Source organism: Hippocampus guttulatus, chromosome 4 (assembly GCF_054856545.1).
Source record: "Hippocampus guttulatus isolate MCC_2025c chromosome 4, RoL_Hgut_1.0, whole genome shotgun sequence".
Classification (NCBI taxonomy): Eukaryota; Metazoa; Chordata; class Actinopteri; order Syngnathiformes; family Syngnathidae; genus Hippocampus; species Hippocampus guttulatus.
Window position 1 is genome coordinate 15,379,551 of NC_141264.1, and position 12,444 is coordinate 15,391,994.

Here is a 12,444-nt window from a genome sequence, read left to right on the forward strand (position 1 = left end):
AAGCACTTGAACACCATCTCCTTGTTTACCTATACTGATGATGCAGGATCAGGAACAATTGGGAATTTGGTGTCTTACTCAAAAGCACTTCAAAATGTTTTCAAGTGTTGAGGAGCAAAACCACAACCTTCAAGTTGGGGGCCAATCACTTGTCCACCTGAGCCATGCCACACTATCTTGGCAAAGTAAGGCATTTGGCAGGGTTGGACGCAGGTTTTTAATTAATATTGGTGTTACCGATCGAACGAATGCTTGATTTTTTTTTTCTTTTAACGATCTGTCCAGCAGGTCAGAGTTTGTACAAGTGGCTGAATCGGGCTCCTTTTTTCTTGAGGTCGCTAAAGGTGTGCCACAAGAATCAGTCTTCGGTTCAGTTTTGTTCTCTACTTAGTGTACATAAACAGTCTCTGTGAAAATTTGTCAAATGTCTCATCACTTCTTTTCTGACAAAACTGGTATTGAATACAGAATAAAATCAAATTAAATCAAATGTTATCGAATAAAAGTTGGTCTTTGGAGAATCTGTCCAATAATTTAACTGCTGTTGAGAAATCAATCGTCTGTTCAAACAAATGTCAAGGATTTCACATAAACCTGGAGCATTCTTGAGAAGAATGTGTTTCCAAACAATCCCAAACATTCTGCGTAAAGCAAGGTTTCTTGTATCCATCCATCCATTTTCTGATCCGATTTATCCTCACAAGGGTCTTCGGGTCTTTGGACAACCTGAACCGGTTGCCAGCCAACCGCAAGGCACACAGAGACGAACAACCATCCGCCCTCACACTCACACCTAGGGACAATTTAGAGTGTTCAATCAGCCTGCCATGCATGTTTTTGGAATGTGGGAGGAAACCAGAGTACCTGGAGAAAACCCATGCAGGCCCAGGGAGAACATGCAAACTCCACACAGGGAGGCCCGGAGCCGGAATCTCACCCTGTACCTCCGCAACGTGAGGTCGATGCGCTAACCACTGGACGACTGGGCCACCTGGTTTCTTGTATCGTAATAAATGTTGCTTCTTCGTGGAGGCGACTTGGTATCTCCAGCCTTCTTGGTGGTGATATATGAGTAGTTCCTGTAAATTTAAAAACAAAATGGGAAATATACTTGTATATTACATATGGACAGGACATTAATAATAATAGCTGTCTTCAGGCAGAAGGGAGGGATACCCTGAACTGGTTGCCAGCCAATAATCATCATCATCATCATTCTTATTATAAAAATTATATAAGACAACAAATATTTTCCATGAAAATTGTGGGTTGGTCCTCACAATAGAAGAGAAAAAGAAATACAGTATCTTAATTTACAACGTTGACCTGAAAATATTAAGTGTGCATTTCTTAGTCCGACCCATGTTGTCAGTCACAAACCTGTCAAGACAGAAAAACAGTGAAGAACTTTCTTTGGGTTTGGTTACCCACTCAAAGCCATTTCCCTGTTATGAGACTTCTTTTCATGTGACATTGACACAACCTACACATTCTACATTCCAAGACCCGTCAAGCAAACTTATAAAGCTGCTCGCCTTCTTTCTCAGTATCAAGGACCTCAACTGCGAAGGTGAGGTCACCCGATTTTCCATCCTAATTTTGAAACTCAATTTCATGTGACTTTTTCATTGTTCACTGTGTTTTTGTCTCTCATGGTCTGTTTGAACAGATATTTATTGTTAGAAATAGTCTATATTTTTCTATCATTGCAGATGGCATTTGCTGTTCGTTCGTTGTTCCTCCTTTGCGGCATCAATGCACTGTTGAATGGAGTCGTAAGTGAAAATTTTACCCAGTCACGAAAGAAAACACAACATAAATGATTTATGATGTTTTATGCTTTGGTGTCTCCATTGTTCTCAGAATTCTGCGGTCTGATTTTACCTTTGTGCTTTTTTTGCAGTGGCCTTTACCTTTGAGTCATTGGAAAAGTTGGTAGCTGTGACACCGTGATACTTTTCAAATGAACAATTTTAGAATTTCTGCAACACTGACCTCAGATTTTTTTGACGTGTCTCATGTTCTCTTTAAAACACTTATTGTGTTGCAGATATTAAATGTCCTTCAAACTGGACTCAGTTGGACTGTCACTGTTACATGTACGAAGCTACCCCAGCGACCTTTGTAGCTGCTGATGTACGGAAGACTTTTACACAGAAGTTGTGATATAATTCTTGTTTAATCAGTGATCCATTCGGCTGCCAATTGTTTTCTGATGGATCTGACTAAGTGGAATCAACTTTGCATTCTCTTTCTCTATCAGATGGCCTGCATTGATATGGGTGGAAATCTGGTCTCCATTCACAAAGATCTGGAAAATGAAATCGTCGTTCAACTGATTGAAGGTGGTGGTGGAACACAAGCCTGGATTGGACTCCACGATGCAATTGTGGTATGACTTTCACCCAGGGGTGTCAAAACCATTTTTGTCAGGGGCCACATTTTAGTTACCATTTCCCTTGGAGGGACATTCTGACTGAAACCATATAAAGAAGGCAAGAAGAACGGTTTATTCAACTATTGTTTAAGTTACTGCCATGAAGGGTTTGGTAACTCGAAAATACTTTCAATATCTCTCTTATTTATTCGATATGATCATTTGAAATGTTGGTACAGACTTTAGCAAGCATCATGGAAGCTGATTGCATGTTTGATTTGCTTTTGTGGGCCAGATCATGCGCCGCGGGCCTTAAACAGTACAAATGTTCTGATTGAATCCTGTCACTTGTGTTCAAAATTATGAGTATTTTTCATTTCAAGAAAATGAGTCTCCTCTTGACTCTATCTTGGCACCCAGATTAAAGCAGGGACATGTAGATGATCATGAAAGGACAAAACACTCAAATATATCTAGCTTTACCTCAAGGTTGACATTTGTCAATCTCCACAAAGTGGACATGTTCCAACTTTTTGAATAAATCCAATCCACTTTCCTTTTCTGATAAATCCTCACTTATTTTTTTTTGGAACCACCAACCACCTGGTGTTTTTCTCCACACTCCTAAATCTAGTTCAACCTCAAACATGTGTGTAATGATGACACGATGTGATTTTAATGATCAAGATGGATTGTGACGAACAGACAGTCCATCATGCAAAACCATCAATGGTTATGAGTGTAATTCAAATGTGATTTTGTCTTGCAGGATAATGACTTCATATGGACTGATGGCTCTATTCAGGATTTCCTTAACTTTGATACGGTTGGTGGGGAGCCTAGTAACACTGGTCCTTGTGTGCTGATTGAAACAGCAGGTAGACAAAATACCCTTTGATTCAATGTTGGTTAGAATACAGTGCTGTTTTACTTATTCTGTTTTACTATTTCTTACAGACGCGCTATGGCAGGATGAACTCTGTACGGACACAAACCCGTATGTGTGCATCATGGATGTGTGCCAAGGCGGAGATCCGAGCTCTCCAGACTGTCCGGCACCTTGAATGCATTGATGGTTATGCACGGACTTGTCTTATTTTTGTGACTGTGTTTCTTTTGAGCTTCTTCCCTTTGATTTTTGACAAGTTCCTGTGGAATGTTCCTGCTTGTCATTTGTTTCCTTGTTTCTGGCTGGCGGGTCAACTTCTGGAAGGCACTCACTCTCACACCTGCAGCCGATCAGCTCAGTTTAAAGCCTCTACTGATCTGCGAGCAGTCACCAGATGATTCCCACATCCAGAGTGGTATATTGGCCGCCATCAGTGTTTGTAGGTTTGTCATGTTGTGTTTTTGCCGTGATTCACTTTCTTTGGTCTTCTTACCAGTGCCTCCCATCCAGCCTCGCTCCACATTATCTCCACGAGTCTTTCGCCGTCGATCAGATCATTTCTCTGCCTCATCACCTTCTTCCCAGCCTCACCCACAACTCAGTCAACTCACTGCCAGTTTTGCGACTTCTTCGAACCTGGTCACATGTTCCACATTGCTGTCATTAAACACTAACTTTGCTCCGATACCGCCGTCTCCTCCTCACTCTTGAGTCCGCCACTTGGACGTGATATAGTTTGCCAGGAGACGTTGGACTCGGTGAGACATTATCAAGCTTGTACCGTGTTTTTGTATTTCAGGTTTTACTATCATCTCTTTTCTTCATCTTCCATAAAGCTCTTGTCATTGGCAAATTTGTCTCGCCCCTTGGTTAGGCGCAAACAGTCGTGAGTGACACTTTAAATGACTTGTTGCTGCAATGTGCCATGAAAAGTCTCAAAAAGCCATTGCTGAAAAGACACGGGAAGTCAGTGGTCGATGTGCTCTATGCAAATTAAATTGCGAATAAGAGGAGTTGTTAAATTAATTCATGATTCAGATCAGAGTTGTTGAATTAGTTCATTTATTTCATCTTAATCATTGGAAATAAAGAAAGGTCCGTGGATTTGCTTTTGTTGTTTGTAGGAGGAATTCTCCACAACAGAATGACAACTTACTGTTATTTAAAGACGCTCAGGGACATTTAGATCATAACTGATGACGCACCTCTCATCTTGAGTCCTCCACAGTGTCAGAGCCGGAATGTGACCTTGTCGCAGTGACGGCAATTATGATCGTTTGCTTGGTATGTAACTCATCCGGCTGAATTGTCTTCTCTCTGATAATTAGCATGCTTGAGTTTGTCAGCCATGCCCTGTTCCCAGTGCTCATTTTGACAGCAAAAACAATACGTAAATGTAGCCGACTAAAAGTCTGTAGTCGAAATGTTTTGATACACGGCCACAAATGTAACTTTACTTTTTCAAACCATCATTACTTTTATTGACGCAACATGACAGTATCTCAGTCACATCAAGAATCCCAACAAACAGACCTGCTCCCCATTCATATCTTACCTTGCAATAATTTCACATTCAAAATGTTTTACCTTTAAGTACTCAGAAATTTTCAAAGGAACTTTTCATACTGTAAATTGCCTGTAATAAATTTCTGTCGATATTGCCTCATCCTCCAACACCTTTATTCGCTTCTATTTTCATCTTCTATGTTCCGCATAAAATACAGGGCTTATTTGTTTATTGATTTATTTCCACTTCAGGCCACTGAACTTTCTTATTTGCAATGCTCAGGCAGCTGCAGACAGCAGAGTGAAACAAATAAAAGCAAATACAAAATATGCAACAACCTGGACAATGTGTGTGAAAAGGGAGAAAACCATGGTGAAATGTTGATTCTCAAAGAAAATTTCATTATTTTGGTGACTCTACTTTTCAATTATGCCTGTCTTCAAACACCAAGCTAAAATTATAGTAAACTCGATTGAGATAGAAAGAGCGTATGAAACCAAGTTTCTCGGATTAGTAATAGACTCAAAACTATGTTGGAAGCCACATATCGATAACGTAAAAAGAAAAATAGCCAAAACCGTAGGGATCCTCTACAAAACCAAGGAAGTGCTAAATAAGAGATCTTTGTACACATTATACACTTCATTATTATTACCATATATGACCTACTGTGTGGAAATATGGAGAAATGCCTGCAAAACAAACACACTCCCTATTCTAAAACTACAAAAAAAAGCAATTCGAATTATTAATAGATCAAAATATACGGAACCCACAAATCCACTATTTATCAAATTAAATACGATGAAATTTTATGACCTGGTTGACTTTAAAATCGCCCAATTAATGTACAAAGCACACAATAACCTGCTCTGCCAAAACATTCAGAAGTTTTTCGAAATTCGAGAAAGCAGCTATGATTTAAGAGGTACCAATTTATTCAAAAAACTCAAAACAAGAACAACATCAAGCAAAGAAGTGTATCTATCAAAGGTGTTAATCTGTGGAATAATTTCGAAACAGACCTAAAAATGAGTAAATCGCTTGCTGAGTTCAAAAACAAATTCAAAAAAATAGTACAAACAACCTACATCAATCAGAGTTAAAATGATAAATTCTAAACATTAAATATAATGATAAATCAGAACTAAGTTGATAAATAGAGAAAGGTATTGAAATATCCATTATGAATACAAGAGAAAATTGACACAAGAGTGCCAGGGTGTGGATGTATATAATCCCGATACAAACCAAAAGTTGTAAAAATATCACGGTTAAGGGTAAAGCATGAGCCTTAATGGAGACTTCTTTCTTCTTACTTTTCTGATTGATATAAAAATGATTTATTAGATATAAACACATAACGGGGTAGGACTAGATACGTTTTTTACTTCTTCCTACTCCCTTGAACATAATAACTGTGTTGAATGAAGACTGATTTCTTTCTTTTTACTATTTTATCTACCTTATTTTCTGTCAAATTATTACTGTATATGTTTTATGTTCAATAAACAACAACAACAACAATCTTCCTGTGAGCTTTGTACAGAATTTGCCAAACTTGCCAGCTCATCAAGTAGAACTGATAAACTATGTCATTTATTCCTTCATGGTAATGCAGTTTCCAAAGTTTGCAAAATTGCACATGTGCTTGCCTTGCGAAAATGGGGTGATCAAGCTTAAATAAATACAATTGACTAATCAGTGTTGAAGTGAAGGAAGGTTTCGGGTTTTAAATGTTTTTATCAAGTTTTTTATTTGATCAGTCACGACTAAATAAACATGATTCCACTTGTATCGTGCTGTTGGACCTTTGAGGTATTGAAAGCACTTGAACACCATCTCCTTGTTCACCTACTGATGATGCAGGATCGGGAACAATTGGGAATTTGGTGTCTTGCTCAAAAGCCCTTCAAAATGTTTTCAAACCAACAACCTTCATGTTGGGAGCCAACCACTTGACCACCTGAGCCATGCCACACTATCATGGCAAAGTAAGGGTTTGGCAGGGTTGGACGTAGATTTTTAATTAATATTGGTGTTACTGATCAAACGAATGCCTTATTTTTTTTTCTTTTTTAACGATCTGTCCAGCAGGTCAGAGTTTGTACAAATGGCTGAATCAGGCTCCTTTTTTCTTGAGGTCGCTTAAGGTGTGTGTTTATTTGGGTTTTTTTTTTTAATCAAACAATTCTTATCTTTGCCAAAAATGACACCAGATTTTATTGACATATTTCAATTTCTTCCTAAAACAACAAATGTGTTGTAGACATTATCTGTCCTCACAGCACCTGGCTGGATTCAGCTGCACTGTTACTGTTTCCTCCACCACAATGAGCTTTGCAGATGCGGAGATATGAAAGACTTTTTTTTTTCTTTTTTTTACACGGAAGTTGTGATAAAGTCCTATTACAAACAGTGATTTTTCTGTTGCTTGAACCCTTTGAACAGCTGATTGCTCTGAGTGATCAAAATCAACATTTTGTTCTTTTTCCATCAATGCTGCCTGCATTGCTGAAGACGCTTATCTTGCGTCAATCCGCGACGAGTTGTTCCGGTGACCAGTTGAGCAAGCCAAATAAAACGGAGCTAAGGACTCTGACTAATATGAGGACATCCAAAAACGGTAGCAGTATGGACAGCTCGCACGTAAATATATCGTTTCCCTCATGATCATGTGGATGCGCCCCCGCCCCCTAAAAAAATGCTTAATGAGGAGAGAGTTTATCTGCAAAATTGACTGAGTTCCTTGTTTTCTTTGATAAGGTTTATTCATCACACATTCACTGTCTGGTCAACTTTCAAGGGACCGGGGTTCGTTTTGCCACGCTGGTCCTGAAAATTTTTTCCGGAGGGTAATACAGACAAATGAATTCTGGTGCGAACCAAAACCCCACTGAGAACCAGTTTCGGAGGTGGTTTCGGTACACTTCCAAATGGACTTGGAACAATTTGATACAACTTGGCCAACCTGCGCAGGCACGACTCACATCGTGCAGGGGTCACAGATCGTGTATCGACAATACAATGTGAATGCACACCGCACCAAACGAAAAAAAAAGGTCTGACCTTGGTCCGGACGAAAGGACTTTCCTGGTGTGAATTCTGTCCATCCGAAAATGAATATCCTTGTAAGACTACTTTTTGATTGACATTACTACAGTCAGAAATATTTTGTTCAGGCTGGATTTTTTTGTAAAAGAGGTTTTACTGTATTTTGAACATTGTCATAAGACTTCAAAAGCAATTTTTTTTGTTTTTTTTGGTGTGTGTTTTATTTTCTCCTTATACAGAGGAGGCATACTTTAAATTAGGGCTTCTGAAGATTTTGAAAGAAATATATGCAGTGCAGAATGCAAAAGATGAGGAAAAAATTCATTTGGAATGGTATGCTTTCATCTAACTTGGACCAATCAGATCCAACCTCAAATGCACATTGTCATCTAACTGAGCAGCATCGAGGAACATTAACACTAACTTCATTAGATAAGAATACATTGGGCCTTATTATTATTATTATTGTTCTGCATGAAAAAAATTAATTTTGTTTCAAAAATTATGTAATTTCTTTAGGTACATTGTAATAATATCAATATTGCAATATGCAACAGCCATACAGACATTGCATATTTTTCCAATATCGTGCAGCCTTAATGACTAAATATCGGAGTTGTAATGTATGACATCTTGGAGTGAACTTTGAGTATCATTTCAGTACCTTCAGACCGGGCTGAGTGTACTCTTTTTTTGGAAATCTAAATGTGGTAACCCTACGGAACATTGACCAGCACAAACATGATGAATCCTGTCACTTTTGTCTGTTATAGGCTGAAGCATTTTGTCACTTACAAATTAAATGTCTACTATTGATTCAATATTGTCACTAGCATAAAGGAAGGAGGTGTAACATTGAGTACCTGTACTTAAGGGCACTGAAGTTTTTTTTGTTTTTTTTTTAATGCACCTGGCTTGTGTACTTATAAGGTGCAGTGATTCTCTTGTCTTGACCTCTGACAGGAAATTTGTGAGCAAGCACCAAATAGGTGTGATTCAGTGAAGTCTAGGGTGGCCTTAATTTCTGGATCGTGGAGTTTCCATTGAAACGTGAACTCCATTGTGATCCATTGAGAAAATATGTCTCACTTTGATTGTGAAATTAACTGACGTTATGGATCCGGATGTCAAGTTATTTTCAGCAGCCCGCATGCGCTTGTGCTTTTCTTACTCTTTCCTGATTACGCACCTTACATTTGTTCCTGCTCTCTTCTTCCACTGCCACCACAACCTGTGCCACTAGTTCCCTCTGCTGTTCAAACGTCGACACTCAATATCAGCACTTCCCCCTTTTTGTGAGGCCATAAACACACATTACACATAAAAATGTGGCTGCGACTACATAAATATTGTTCCCAAGGCATCAAAAAAGATTTTTTTAGCTAACTTTTGAACCTTGAATGTCACATTATTCAGACACAACACCTGCCAGATGAATTGTTTCTGTTTCCATTTAAGATTTTCCAGTTTTGTCTCCTCATCCTGCTTCACCTTCGGATAGGAGCTGTTGTGCGTACGTTGCGATTCATCAACAGTTCTGCCGTAGATAAGCCGCAATCCAGACACTTCAGAAACTGTTTGATGATCTGCACGTTTTCTGGTATCCCATGTCAGGCAAATATTGACTTAACATCAGTGATGTCATTGTTGGCGGTTGCGTTCGTGAGTAGAGCAATCTCAGGGAAATTCGAATTAACAGTCTGTCATGAGCAAAAAGTCCTTTCCATTACAATGTAACAAGTCTGTTCCTACTTTCCTCCAAGGTGCAGTGGGAAGACTGGGAATTATCACGGTTTCCCTCCTGTCTTACTCTGGTGACTTTTGGCATGTTTCACATGTTCCTATTATATTTTCAATGTCTTTAATGCATCCAGCTTTGAGAGGCATTTGGCTCCAAACATCTCACTTGCAATCCCCTCACACATCGCTATCATGAGGGGTGTTCACACGGCACACATTTGCTCCGGCGCTGCACCGATGTATTTTGTTGCGATATATTTTGCACCGCAGCAAATTGTGTGGAGCGTTCACACGTACAAAGCCGCTGAGCGTGTCTGGGCCGGCACGGCGTCGGTGCAGCCCCACTTGCGTTCACACGGCAGTTTCTGCAGGGGAGCAAAACGACAGAAAACAAATGAGCTGTCGTGTTGGTTCTTTTTAAAACGTATACACAACTCAAGCGACTACTGGACAGGCACGTCCTTCTCCTTCTCGGTCTCCGTGCCTTGTGCTCGAGAGTGACCGCCCCCGAAAACGTAAATCAACGATGACTTCAATGACACTCAGAAAAGCAAACACATCATGCGCCAAACAGGAAATCAAGAGAGGAAATCACTAAATAAATTATATGGGGGGCGGGGGGTTGTGAACACACAACAAAGGAACAAACTACACTAACAACTCCGAGACAGTCCAGTCTCCTACAAAAGGAAAGATGTTACCAGCCAAGTCTTGTGTCATTATTAAACAAACACATGACGGAAGTCCGACAGAGCACGAAAGCAACACATTTTCGCCGTACGTACGCTTCACAAGCATTTGCTCTGGACCAAATTTAACCCAGTTGCGTTCACACGTGCAAATTTACATCGGTGCTGCTTCGTAAACGAGCATTTGCTCCGGAGCAAAATTTTAAACCACCTCCCTGAGGTGGATCAAATTTGGTCCGGTGTAAGCCTTTTTCCGGGGCCCCAGAGGACTTTTGGCAGCCTAGCGGCAGTAAACGGCGACCCATCTCGGTTGGTGACGGCGCCATGGACGCTGACTCCCCCAGACCCACACACAACGCTGTAAAACAACCAACGTGACCACCTGACTGAGGCTTTATGCAACACGATGTCCCCAGGTGTCGCCGCTGCCCAACAAGCTTGTGGAGCCAGTAAACCAGTGCGCCACTGGCTTGTTATTTATTTACTTTTTTTTTTTTAATACACTTAGACATTCTTGGATGTGACAACTGTGGTATGAAATCTTTGGTTCTGTCGTATCTGCTATGAAATCTGTGCAGATGGTTTTACTTTTGTAAGCTTTTGTTAAATTGTTAATTATTATCATTTTATATTTAAGCATTATATTCTTTTATGTTAGTTACCTTAATTATACTCTGTTTAATACGTCCTGAAATATTCTTATGTTGCTTACATGTGATTGGGGAAGAAAAGCAGGAAGGTGGGTCGTTACCGGAAGGGGGGGTGTTCGTTGGAGAGTGAGGAGGCAGCCGTTAAAAATAAAAAATAAAAAAAGAAAGAGCTGTGTTCAAACGAAGTCGTCCTCTCCTTTTTGCCCATTCTGAACGTAGAGCAATCCATCTAAAACCTACGAACCCCTCAACTTACATTGGTGGCAGCGGTGTTGGTATGTTTTGTGTGGCTTTTTGACTCTTTTTATGCTACGATTTTTTCGTGCTAATTGTCATATTGCTAGCCACATGGATTTTGCGCTCTACCGAATGGCTGCTGCTAATCGCTAATTTGGATGAGATTTTGAGGCTTCCTGCAGTTTGAATTTTTCCTACCTTCTTCTTGGCCATTGTTTCCATCATTATTCACAGTTTTTGAGCTCGCTATGTCCAATACTGAGACTTCCGTTGGTCAACCCCCTGAAGTGGCTCATTCCACTGCTGCTTCTATGGCTGCTGCGAATATTACTCAGCTAGGCCGCCTCAACATTGATTTACCACCAGCTTTTAAGGGAGATGGGACCGTGTCTTTTACTAGCTGGTCTCGGCGTTTTGAGGTGTCGATGCAAGCCATGTATGACCGACCAACCACTGAAATGTCATCTGTACTGGCTTCAGTTTTACCGACGAAATTAGCTGAGGCTGCATTTCTGTACTGGGATAGCCTTTCCCCCGCAGTCAAGGAGGACTACGGGGCTGTCAAGAAGAGGCTCCAGGATGTTTTTGGTCCTAACCTGTCCCTGCCATTTTTCCAAACCCATATAAATGCCCGCCCCCGCAAGCCTGGTGAGAGCTTAGAAGTGTACAGTGCTGACGTCACCCGCCTCGTTATGGAAGCCTTCCCTGACTACGGCCGCGTAGCACAGGAAGGGGAGAAGTTTCGCCGCTTCGTGGCTGGTTTGGATCCTGCCCTGCAAGCAAAGATCCACGAGATGGGAGCAGGTGACCTTGACGAGGCCCTCGTTGTTGCTGGGCGCTGTGAAAGAGCACGTGCGGCACTGAACCTTCATGCTTCATACCCACCTATGCAGACTATGGACCAGGTGTCAGTGACATGTTCTGATACTGCTTCTGTTAAGCTTCTAGAAGCAATGGATTAACTGACAGTTAAAGTGAGTGGCTTACAGAGTGACGTCCACCAGCTACAGGAGAAGGACACCTACCGCAGCCAGCGCTTTGACCACTTGGCCAATCGATCTTCTGCATCTGGTGATCCCCTCGGTGGTGCACGCCGCCGTTCTCCATCCGACCATTGTGGTCCACACCAGTCCAGAAACTGCTACTCACCTGACAGATGCTACGGTCGAAGTCCAGAGTTCTATCGCAGGCACCGTCCAGACTCTCCTGAGTTCCGGCGCAGCAGACATGACTGGATCCCTGATGATGTCCAGCATCGCCGCCATTCTCCACGCAGACCTGACTGGGACTCCTCTGTGCAT

General features: G+C 41.0%; 1 protein-coding gene across 1 annotated transcript; it reads left to right on the top strand.

Annotated features, from left to right (window-relative positions):
• The first annotated feature begins 1,712 nt into the window (after positions 1 to 1,712).
• LOC147206090 (ladderlectin-like) lies at positions 1,713 to 3,953 on the top strand. Its single transcript, XM_086110138.1, has 7 exons — positions 1,713 to 1,775; positions 1,904 to 1,931; positions 2,051 to 2,136; positions 2,264 to 2,392; positions 3,147 to 3,255; positions 3,335 to 3,681; positions 3,763 to 3,953. Exons 1-6 carry the CDS (start codon positions 1,713 to 1,715, stop codon positions 3,439 to 3,441), a joined length of 522 nt encoding a protein of 173 aa, XP_085966264.1. The 3' UTR covers positions 3,442 to 3,681; positions 3,763 to 3,953.
• Positions 3,954 to 12,444: the final 8,491 nt, after the last annotated feature.